The 12,077-nt window shown below is 44.5% G+C and overlaps 1 protein-coding gene and 1 long non-coding RNA gene across 37 annotated transcripts in view; one reads left to right on the forward strand and one right to left on the reverse strand.

Annotated features, from left to right (window-relative positions):
* The window catches only part of PTK2 (protein tyrosine kinase 2), a 239,852-nt gene that overhangs the window by 51,410 nt on the left and 176,365 nt on the right, over positions 1-12,077 (reverse strand). For all 36 annotated transcript variants that reach the window (XM_087890946.1, XM_087890944.1, XM_087890943.1 and 33 more), the window contains 2 exons: positions 10,461-10,665; positions 3,065-3,176 (listed from right to left, as the gene is read on the reverse strand). In XM_087890946.1, the coding sequence (XP_087747072.1) occupies positions 3,065-3,176; positions 10,461-10,665 (317 nt within the window). The remainder of the gene's footprint in view (positions 1-3,064; positions 3,177-10,460; positions 10,666-12,077) is intronic.
* LOC148114982 (uncharacterized) lies at positions 3,115-10,940 on the forward strand. Its single transcript, XR_015733461.1, has 2 exons — positions 3,115-3,355; positions 7,827-10,940. It is a non-coding gene; the product is annotated as an uncharacterized LOC148114982 (long non-coding RNA).

A 12,077-nucleotide genomic window follows, 5' to 3' on the forward strand; every position in this document is an offset into this window, starting at 1 on the left:
TTTTTACTACCGGTTCTGTGGGCGTGGCTTATTTTGTGGGTGTAGCTTGGTGGGGGGGATACTGTGACTGGGTGGGCGTGGCCAATATTTTTTTTCCCCTTTTAAAAGCATTTTTTTCTACAACCTTAAGAGGTTGCAGAAAAAAAAATGCTTTTAAAAGCCTCTGACGATCAGGCAACTCAGCTGGGATCGCCAGAGGCTTTTAAAGGCATTTTTTTTTTCCTACAACCTCTTCGGCCTTAGAGGTTGTAGAAAAAATGCTTTTAAAAGTTTTTTTTTTAAAAAAAAAGCCTCTGATGAGGTGGGCGAGGTAAGTGAGCGGCGATCGGGCCGGGGACCAGTTCAGGGGCATGGCCAGCCAATGTTATTACCGGTTCTCCAAACTACTACAAATGCGTGCGTGACACCGGTTCTTGCGAACCCACCATAATTTCATTTCATTCATTTCATTTCATTTATTGGATTTATATACCGCTCTACTCCCGAAGGACTCAGGGTGGTGAACAGCCACAGAATAAAACACATAAATACAAAATTTAAAAACAGAATAAAACTGAATTAAACAATTTGGCTGAGACAAATTTAAAACACCCAATAATTTTAAAAACAAATTAGGGCACTGGAGGCTAAATGTTACAAAGAATGATAGCAGGAATTGAGTATCTCCAGTCTAATGAAGAGAAGAACTGGGGTGACATGTTAACAGGTTACAATATTTGAGGGGCTGCCACAGAGAAGACGGGTTCAATTTATTTTCCAAAGCACCTGAGAGCAGGACAAGAAGTAATGGATGGCAAGAGATAAGAACTAAGGAGAAATTTCTTGACTATGAGAACAGTCAATCCATGGAACGGCTTATCTCCAGAATTTGTGGGTTCTCCATCACTAGAGGTTTTTCAAAAGATACTGGACAGCTATTTGTTCAGAATGTTATAGGGCAGTGATGGCTAACCTTTTCAGCACTGAGTGCCGAAAGCGTGCGCACATACCCATAATACAATGCGTGCGCAACACCCCCTGCATGCCCTGCCCCCCGCGCACGTTACTCCCTGCATGCGCCCCCGCATATCTGCGCGCAATCTCTCACGTGTGCCCCACCCCCTGCATATGCGAGCACAACCCCCGTGTGTGCACCCCACCCCCCAGGCATGTGCGCATGTCTCCAGCATGCACCCTGCGCTCTGCAGGGACCCAAAAACCAGCTGACCAGCGGGAGGTATGCACGCACGCATGCGCAGCGAAGCTGTGCTGGGGCAACGGCTCCCGTGCTTGCAGAGAGGGCTCTACGTGCCACCTGTGGCACGCATGCCATAGGTTCGCCATCACGGGTATAGGGTCTCCTGTTTGGGAAGGCTTCGGACAAGTTCCCATCCAATTTCATTATTCTGTATTCTGGTCCAAGCATGACTGTGCATGAAACATGCAGGATGATGATAATATGGACCACTTCTGCTGAGGTCAAACAGAAGCATTCAAAAGGTAGATTTTAGAGAAGGTGGCCAGTCCAACACTTAACACACGTCTCCTACACTTCGCAATTTTTCAATGGCTCTCAACCAAAGCCTATTCTTCATCCATAACAAGCCTTTATTTCTCAAGTCAACCCTTGTGGAAATCAGGGACCTAGTTTAGAATGGAATGATGGTGGAACTCAATATCCTATCTACGGTTTTTGTGTGATTCTTTTTACTGGGCCCTTGCAGACACGAGACCCTCCTTGTCATGCATTTGACAAGTTATCTGAAATAAAACTATCCCTGTAAATATATTGTAAACATTGTAAAAAAATATAATTAACATACATATGCAGAATGGGGATATAAATATTTCAAAAATTAATGTACAGAAAGGAATACATGGTATTCAAAGTAGGAAAAATCTTTTCCAAGTGTCAAGCAGACTCAGGGAAACCTGGCATTCCAACTGAAAAATTTTCTGTCAGTGAGCAAGCTATCTTTGACTTGCTTGTACCCCCATTCCCATGCTATCAGTCTTGCATCCTCTCCTCCCAGTTCTTACCCCGTCTTATCCTATCCTGTTCCACCTCTGCTCTGGATTTTATCTCGCCTGCTCTATTATGTATAGAATGAGAAATGAATTCCTGTGATTCCACACGGACTCCTATTTGCCTGGCAAACTTATGACACACCGTTTCTTAAGACCCAAGTTAAAAAGTGGCTACACAAACACACGTCAAGATATGAAACGCAACACAAGTGAGCCATGAGCAACGACGCCAAGGGCTTCAACCTCTCAAAAGACAAAAACCAAAACAGATGTAAACAAAACTTCAGCAAACAATCTCATGATTCACAGAATAAGGATTTCTCCCAGCACAGAGTAGAATGGAAGAAACTAATTTTGAAAGATTTCTCTGGGATGTCATCAATATAAGTTTATGGATGTCAAGGATTCTCTCTAATCGGTCATTTATGAGATGACAAATCAGACCCAAAAGCAAATGTTTTACCTAAGGCAAAAGAATCTAAAGATTGGATTCCCTCCAGGCAGGACAAATTGTTGAATGTAGAGAAGAATAATTAGCAACCTGCTTCAACATCACAAAAAACTACACGGCTATCAGAAATAATCGCTGCATTATTTTTTTTTCCCAAGTAGAACTATACCTCCTTGCAACAACAAATAAAAACCATGCCAGAAAGACTCTTTCCTCCAAGTTAACAAATCATTAAAGATATTGATCCTCATTTGTTATTGGTTGTTTGTTTCTACTTTATCAAACTTAGCTGGGCAGTAGTTATTGAGGGGTCCTTGGTGCTCTCTGAGCTTGGTTGTTTTCTTGCAGTTTTTATTTCATGAAAACAGCCATGCTCAGTGCGCACTAAGATCAACCCTGAGTTGCAAAATATTCTTTTCTATTAGTAGTTATTAAGTTTACCACAAAAATAAAATGTTGCTTGAATTTTTAACAAAAGGGAACCTCGGTCTGTATGTGGACTCAGCACTGCTGATCCCGTGAATTTACAACCGAGCAAAACGAAGCGCTTAACACTCTTGGGGGATAAAGGATATGGGATAAAAACTGATCTTCACTCCATACTACCTTGGGAGGAGCTTCATCGGACCCTCCGGAATCCCAGGACACGGTGACTTGTCGCCTTGATTCCATCCTTATTCGTTCTTCCTGCTGCAGCTTCTCCTCCTCCAGGATCGTACTAAAGGGGAAATAAGCAGCGAGCTGAAGATAAATGACATTATGTCTCGGGAATATAATAAATGTGGTCCTCCAGTCTCGTCCAAGTGCATTCCCCAAATCAGGGGTTCCAGACTGCAGACAAGGAAGGAATGCGGTAGACAAATATGTCTTCTCTTTTTTCAGGCAGCAACAGAAACGGTTAGACTTTTATAAGGCTATTCTGGAGGAATGGGAGATGAGGGTGGGTGGGTGGGGGGAATTGCATGCCTTTGCAAAATTAGCAACTCGGCATTGAAACGTAAGACTTTTAAACACTAACACGCATACCAATGAAAGGTATTTTTAGAAAGTTATGAGCGATTCCCAAAGAAGAAAGAAAATCTGTAGGGATGAATGAATGTGTCTCTCATTCTTTTTGATTGAAAAAGCTCCAACAGAGCAAGGGAAAAAGATATTTGCTTTGGGGGGAAAAATGAACACAGACAATAAGGTTACTTTATGACTGAAAAATCTTCTGACTCTCCTTATAGTTAAGGAAGACTTTCACAAATCTAATAGCAAATAACCTCATTTTTGAAACATTCTCCTTAAAGAAGCAGAAATGCAATAATTGCTTTGCCGGGGGTGGGGTGGGGGTGGGGTGGGATCTACTTAAATATCCTTTTTTTTTTTAACTTCAGAGACTTACCAACTCTCTTCCTGCCGTGCAAATTAGCCAACTGGATTATCCATCCTGAAAACCTTGAGTTGCAGCTTTCACGATTTACTAAGCAATAACAGAACCCTGCTCTGTGTAATCACAGGACTTCGAAACTGGTCTGATCATTTCCACCCTAGCCTCTCCAGAGCTGCAAGCTACTCAGCCTGGCACGGGAACAACTACTGCGCTTTGGATGCCAGTCAAGACTTTCTACAAGCTATTTAGAATTTACATCCTTTTTGTCTGGTTCTCTAAGGCACAAGAGGAACAAGATAAGCTGTGCAAGTCCACTGCTTGTTCAAAAACTAAAGTTTTTTTTTTTTTTTTTTTACCACAGATAGTCCTCAACATGTAACCACAATGGAGTCTGCCCATTATGGTCACTTCATGATGGCCATTAAGTGAGAGAGTCTTGCTTAACAACCCCTACTCCCTGCTCTCACTCATGTGGCCTTTAAACAAACATGTGGGTTGTTAAGTGGAGCACAGGGCGGCTCAGAGATGGGGGAGGCCCTGGGAGGCCCACTTGCCCTGTGGCCTCCAAAGTCTCCCTCACCCCCCCCCAAGATACTCTTCCTTCAAGAAGAGTGGCATTAATAATTTATTTTATTTTTATTTTTACTTGATTATTGAGCCGAGGTATGAGCCGAGGTGGCGCAGTGGTTAGAGTGCTGTACTGCAGCTACTTCAGCTGACTGCTAGTTCAGCAGATCAGCAGATCAAATCTCACTGGCTCAAGGTTGACTCAGCCTTCCATCCTTCCGAGGTGGATAAAATGAGGACCCAGATTGTTGGGGGCAATATGCTATTTAGTATACTGTTGATTGTTCTAAGCCACCCAGAGTCCTCGGAGAGCGGGCAGCACAGAAATATGAATAATAAAAAATAATATTAAATTTATTGGCCACCCATCTTACCACAGGGTAACAATGGGCAGCTTACAATGTTAAAAGGTATGAGAGCAGTGTTCCAATATTTGTGGGGCTGCCATGAAGAAGGAGAGGCAACTATTCTCCAAAGCCTCTGAAGGTAGGACAAGAAGCAACGGATGGAAACTGACCAAGGAGAGAAGCAACCTAGAACTAAGGAGAAATTTCCTGATGGTGAGAAAAATTAATCAGTGGAACAGCTTGCCTCCAGAAGTTGTTAATGCTCCAACACTGGAAGTTTTTAAAGAAGAGATTGGACAATCATTTGTCTGAAATGGTACAAGGTTTCCTGCTCTGTTTAAGGCAAGCCCACTTCCAAATCCAAAGCAGCTGAAATGGAGCCAATCCTCAGATGCTTTTCTCTCTGCTCTGACGAAGAAGAAAGCATGAAACGGAAGCAACTGTGAGACACTGTGGACTGTCCCAAACCAAGGATGAAAAATAATCAAAGCTGGGTCTTTTGTGTGAGCGCTTGAAGCGTCAGCCGGGAACACCTCACCATCTAGAGATGTTCCCCATTACCCTTTTGACGTCTGTTTTGAATGCACTCTTAAGCATTTTCTTTAAAAATGAGAACTCGCAGGAGGTTAGGAAAGTCAAACTGAATTATATTTTCCCAAACGGAATGTTATTTGTAAGGACGGTAAAGCATGCAAGTCAAAGGGCATGTCGTGTCATGCAGCTTGCAAGTCTGCCAGAATTTTAAAGCAGCTTCAAGACATTGTCTCGAAGTTGAGAGATTTGAAAATAATGAAAATCGTATTTTCGAATAGAAATTTCCCTGTGCTGGGTAACCTCTGTTCTTTTTCACTGTTACCTTAAGCAAATTCTTCTGTGTCAACAAAAGCTTTTCAATCTCTTTCGGACCCTTGCGATAAGGCAAAGTTATGGAGTTCAGAATGGATGGAAGAAATTCCAAAGCTCCTCTTAAATTTAGTTTACTCATCTCGTCACTGAGCGTCGGAAGAAAAATAGAATCCAACCCTCAACAATGTGCATGAAAATGAATTAAACCAATGGTGAAATATATATTTTTTTCCTACCGGTTCTGTGGGCGTGGCTTGGTGGGGGGGAGGGTCATGTGACTAGGTGGGTGTGGCTATGTAATCATGTGACTGGGGGGGTCAAGAGACAGAAACTCACTTTAACGATGTCCTGCTGGAGCAGGGGGTTGGACTAGATGACCTCCAGGTCCATTCCAGCCCTGGATTGCTGTGCTCTTTCAAGGTATCCTCTGAAGCTGCCTCTAGTGCCAGGTTTGTGGTCCTTCCTCTTCTCCTTTTTCCCTCCCTCCCTCCCCTCTCTCTCTCTTTCCTTTCTTTCTCCCTTCCCTTCTCCCATCCTTCCCTCTCTTTTTCTTTCTTTCTTTCTTTCTTTCTTTCTTTCTTTCTTTCTTTCTTTCTTTCTTTCTTTCTTTCTCTTTCTTTCTTTCTTTCGCAGCACGCCCCCCCATCCCCCGTATTTTGGCCTAGCAGGCCTCAAGGAAGCCTCCTGGGAGCAAAAACGGACTCCCCCCCAAATAAAATTAGGTAGTAAAAAAAATGCTTTAAAAAGTAAAAAAAAAAAAAAGGTCAGAAGATCGCGGGGCACAGCTGATTGTCTGAACTTTTTTTTCCCCCTTTTTAAAGCATTTTTTTACCACTGGTTCAGGTGAACCAGTAGCATTTTCACTACCAGTTCGGGAGAACCGCCCCGAACCGGTAGCATTTCACCCCTGAATTAAACCATCTATGAGAAGTAGCTCTTCGGTCCCTTCTTAAAGACTTCCAGAGATGGAGACACCGCCACCATTGCCATCACTAAATCATTCCCAACTTACTAAGTAAAAAAGGTAAATTAACATGAAAAGTGGCTACCCATATTTCACCACTAAAGGAAATAAAACTACTAACTCACCACGAGAAAAGAGTTAAAAAGCTTCAGAAATCTTTTGTGCCTGCCCTCTGCCTCTATATTTTTATAAATGTCCTGGCAGATTTCAAAGTGGAACATACAAGATTTATCAATAAATAAAAGCTAAAGGAAATCCTTTCCAGTGGATATTGTACTTAAGCCAATTTACCATTAAGCTGAGCTGCAGTACAGCAACTAGAAATACACTTTGGAAAGTTAGATTTTATAGACCTTTAAAATCCGAACATTTCTGCACAATGTCCCAAAGGTGCTTGTTCAAAAGGCAACTGGACTTTGTTTTTCCTTGAAGACGTTTGGCTTTCTCTTCCAAGAAGCTTCTTCAGTTCTGACTGAAGAACTGTCAGAACTGAAGACAGAACTGAAGAAGCTTCTTGGATGATAAGCGAAACCTCTTCAAGGAAAAGCAAAGTCCAGTTCCTTTTGAACAAGCACCTTTGGGACAACCAGGACCTGGACGATTGAGAATCTCCACAGACATTTCCGCACAATTTGCTGGCTGAGGAACTCTGGGAGTTGAAGTCCACAAGTCTTAAAAGTTGCCAAGGTTGGAGACCCCTGCACTAAAGTGTGCCCACCAGGCAGGAAAAGAACTGAAATATATAAAATGATGGTTCATCACACTAGGCTTTCCAGTGTAGGAAGAAATATCCTTCTGGGTTCAGCTCCAAGTGGGGAAAAAGACACTGGAAACATGGAGACTGCTTGGAAAGAATGTTTAATGGTGGACAGGATCACATGGCTTGAGTTCCTGAACAGAAAAGGGGACGAGATACAACGAGTCTCCAGGTTTTATGCTTTCTCTGGCTTTGAATTTCCTGGGGCCCCGAAAGAATATCCTGATTGGTTGTCAAGACTCCCAGGGGGTGGGGGACTTAGCTAGCCTTGCTGGCTGATGTAATCTTCCCAGGTGCCATGTGGTGAGTTTCTGTCCTAGATGGGTCCTATTGTGTTGCAGATGAAGGTCCAATGACAAGGATTGAGTTTCTGCCTCTGGCCCATTAACAAAGGGGGGGGAGGCAGGAAGGTGGGAGTTGCTTTGTCTTTAAAACATGTTTCTCCATTTCTCAACCAGGGAAACATAATATTCTGCCTTTTTAATATTTCCTAAAATATTTCATTCTTCCAGGAAAGGGGTGGGTGTTAACTTCCTACACCAGGATCCAGAATTCCAGCTTGTCAAATCTACGGAAGAAGCTCCTTGCCCGAGATCATCACGGCTCCCTGCTCCATTTTTTTCGTTCCCTATCTTGAAATCATCGGCTTTGGACCCAACACATCCTTATGTTAGAACTTCTTTCTCGTAGAGATCACACCCAAAAGGTGACAACAGAAAACACACAAAAAAGTGAACTCTGAAGTGGAACGCAACGTTGCTTTTGTGGGCACATCATCACGTAAACTCTGAAATGCGCTTGCTTCAACTGCCCACAGTTGCCTCACCAGAAGGGAATTCTCAAACGCTTCAGGCAAAAAGGGATGACTTGGCCTTTATGGAAGGATGGGGAAGCCAAAAGCATTTCTCTTTGTTCAGAGAAAAGAAGAAGGGGGGGGGAAATAAAAAGTGAATGGAAGTTATTTAAAGTTAGACTGGCTGAAATCGGAGATGTGACTCATTTCTGGGCCTCTGGTGAAAAACAAAACCAAACCAGCAGTATTTTATTTTATTCTGCTCAACTGGAAACGCAGAGTATTCCGTGACCTCTTGCAGTCCATTTCTTCCCAAGTATCAACCTCAAGGATTACACCTCTCTTTTCATCACTATTGTGGTGACCTGAGACACAGGAGCTTTTTTAGTTGCAGCTTCACAGATATGGAATGCAGGAGGTCCTCGACTTACGACCACAATCGAGCCCAACGATTTCCAGTGCTAAGCAAGCAAAGCCTTTAAGTGAGTTGAGTGAATCTGGCTTCCCCGCTGACTTTGCTTGTCAGGTGGTGGCAAAACGTGACCTCTGGGACACTGCGACGGTCATAAATATGAACCAGCTGCCAGGCATCTAGGTTTTGATCACGTGACCCTGGGGATGCTGCAATGGTCCTCAGCAGGGTGGGCTGCTGGGGGTTCGCAGGGGTACGGGAGAACCTCTAGCTAAGATTCTGTGCAGTTTGGAGAACCCCCAAATCCCCCCCTCCCCCGGCCCTCCCAGGAGTCCCTACGTGGCCTGTTTTGGATGCAGGTAAGTGCAGGGCGCGCATGGAGGCTCGGGGAGGGCGAAAAATGGGCCTACCGGAAGTTCGGAGGGCCTCCAGAGCCTGGGGAGGCCGTTTTCACCCTCACGGAAGCTCGAGGAAAGCCTCCGGAGTCTGGGGAGGGCAAACCCAGCCCCGCCATGGTGCAGGAGGCAGACTAGGCCACGCCCACCATGGCCACGCCCACCCAGCAACCGGGCAGAGAACCCCTTGCTAAAATTTTTGAAGCCCATCCCTGGTCCTCAGTGCGAAAAATGGTCATAAGTCACTTTTGTAGGTGCCATTGTAACTTCGAATGGTCGCTAAATGAATAGTTGTAAATCCACAAGTACACCTAAAGTACAGGGGGAGGGGGAATTGCCAAGCCCTGTTGCTTCGCCCTTTCTGGAAAATTATAGAAAACAAATTATTCTGAAGCACCTTTGAGAAGACACTAATCCATTTACATATATCCAGATCACCCTTGATTTACAACCATTTATTTCGCCAGCGTTTAAAGTTATAAAAGTGACTTACGCCTGGTTCTTGCACTTACAAGACAGTGGAGACAGCATCTCCAGTCATGTGATCTGAATTTGAGCGCTTCACAGCAAGCATGTATTCACCGTAGCCCATCCCAGGGTCACCTGACCACCATCTGCAACAACCTTCACCGCTGGCTTCTAACAAGCAAAGTCAATGGGGGGGGAGGGGAAGCCAGATTCGCTTAACGACTGCGCGATTCACTTAAGAACTGCAGCCATGTCCTGAACAATCGTGGCCAAAAATACCATTAAAATCAGGTGCGATTCACTTAACAACCGCCTTCCTTAGCAATGGAAATTCTGGTCCCAGTTGTGATGATAAGTCAGGGACAACTTGAATATAAATTATAGTACAATTCTGCTTTGGTATTTGGAGGGTGGAATTTGGGGGTTGCTTTGGCTTTTATTACTTTTCTGATATTGTTATCCTGCTTATCCCCATTATTAATAATTGTACCACATGATTAGACAACTATGTCACAGAAAAGCAGAATAAACAAAATCTGAAGATTTAAGGTCCTAGCTTCAGAACTGATTTAGAAGGTACCTCGATCTAGCTTCTACAAAGAAAGTTAAAAATTTTAAGGAAAGTTTTGTTTAAGCAACAAGAAAAGCAATGTCTCCGTAGCCCAAATGCTACCCTGGGACCATCTCTGCTTACAACCAATAAAAAAACACAATAGTGCAACATGGTCGCTATGAGAACAAGGAACTATGAAAAGGAAACGAGGCTTTCACGAGAAAAGTGTTTGGCAGCAATCGAACAGAAATTCACATGTTGTCAGAAAAATATAAAGCAGAACAATTATGTCATCAAATTACAAATTAATCTTGTTATTCTTGGGGTACATTGCGTTAATTTAAAACGAGGGCATTCCAAATTGCAATCAAGACTAATGAAAACCTGGTTTGCAAAGAAACGCTACCGGATCCCTTGCTCCAAACAAATCTCCATCACCGCGCCCCACCCCATATAAAGACTATTATTTTCACACGGAAAAAAATGAGCGCATTACATACGAACAAAGAGAAAAGGAATTCTTACTTCAGCTGAGCTTTAAGTTCTGTAAATCGGGGACGCCTGCTGGGATCGTAAGCCCAACATTTGGTCATGAGGCTGTAGAGAGTAGGCGGGCAGTTGGGCGGCATCGGCAACCGCTCGCCGTTTTCGATCCGGCCAATCACGTCGTTGTTCTTCACTCCTTGAAAAGGCTTGATGCCGTGCATTAAGATTTCCCACATGCATACACCTGGGAAACGAAAAAAAAAGAACAGCAAACTCTTCCGAAAGCCAGCAGTGGAAGTGAAACCGAACACTGCCTTCAGAAAAAGGCATCAGCCAGCTTACGTCCTGAGAGCATGAAACTGGAATTCTTACTCACGTCTCCAGGTAGCTGATGACTATCTGTCTGAGAATGGGTAAGCAATGATTTATTAGAAATGACACGAGCTGGCAAGCTACTTCTCAGAAATGAACCCTGAACATGCCCATTTTTAAAAAAAATAAATGTTACAATTTACTATGGCAGGGGTGTCAAACTTGATTTCATTGAGGGCTGCATAAGGATTGTGTTTGAGCTTGGGGGCCCGGGGTGGGCGTGGCCACAGTGGGCGTGGCCACCTGATGTCATTCGTGTTGGGGGAGCCTGTGGTGGCCCAAGCGCTCTGCCAGCGAAAAAGGGCTCCCGAGCTCCGTTTTCACTGTGACAGCCTCCTGCAACCCTCTGCCAGCGAAAACGGAGCTCAGGAGGGCCGCAGTCGGCCCTCCCGAGCTCCGTTTTCGCTGGCAGAGGCACCATGGACCAGTCTTTGGCTATTTCCAGGGCGGCCCCGCAGGCCAGATCTAAGCACCCCATGGGCCGGATCCAGCCCCCGGGCCTTGAGTTTGATACCCCTGTACTTATTCTGTCCCCGTCCCACACGCACACACACCAACAGACGTTCAAGAGCTAAAGACTAAACCAGCCGACAAAATCCTTTTCCTTATGATAACGGAACTTGGCAACAACCTAGTGGCTGCCTGCCAAGAGTTTATTACTTACGAAGAGGAGAGATAACTTCTCCCCGCTTCTGGTACATCAAAAGAAACAGCTCAATAATTACAGAGTCAATCAAGTCCAGAGATAATCCAGCAAAGTCTCTAACAAAAGTCCGGCAATGCAGAATGGCGTGGAAGCTTTCAGCTTTGTTCGTCACAAGTGCTTGACTGGTCACCATGCTCCCTTTTATACCCTGTGGGGTGTGGTCCAGTGACTCAGCCTAATCTCGGGCACGCCTTTTCTTCTGTTGCGCGCGCTTATCTCTGCGACGCTGGTGTGGATCCGGGCAAGACTCATTACCCTCATCACTGTCCACCTGTGGCTGCGTGGACATGCTTGGCCCTGGCCCTATCTCTTGCCCTTCGGTGGACACCGAAGGCCTTGCCAGAGAGGAGGGTCCTGGAGAGGGAGGCCTTGCCAACTCCTCTCCTTCACTCTCAGAGTCCTCTCCTGCCGATGACACAGGCTCAGGTAACTGAGCCACAACAGTACTATGGTATCAACTAACAGGGAAAAGATGCCGCCAAAGACCGGCCTCAAGAAAAAAAAGGGAAATTTTGCTTCCATGCAAATTGATGAGACATCATGGGGGAACAATCAAGGTTTTAGACACTCTTTTTTTG

The sequence above is a fragment of the Pantherophis guttatus genome, chromosome 3 (assembly GCF_059756535.1).
Source record: "Pantherophis guttatus breed Tessera chromosome 3, ASM5975653v1, whole genome shotgun sequence".
Taxonomy (NCBI): Eukaryota; Metazoa; Chordata; class Lepidosauria; order Squamata; family Colubridae; genus Pantherophis; species Pantherophis guttatus.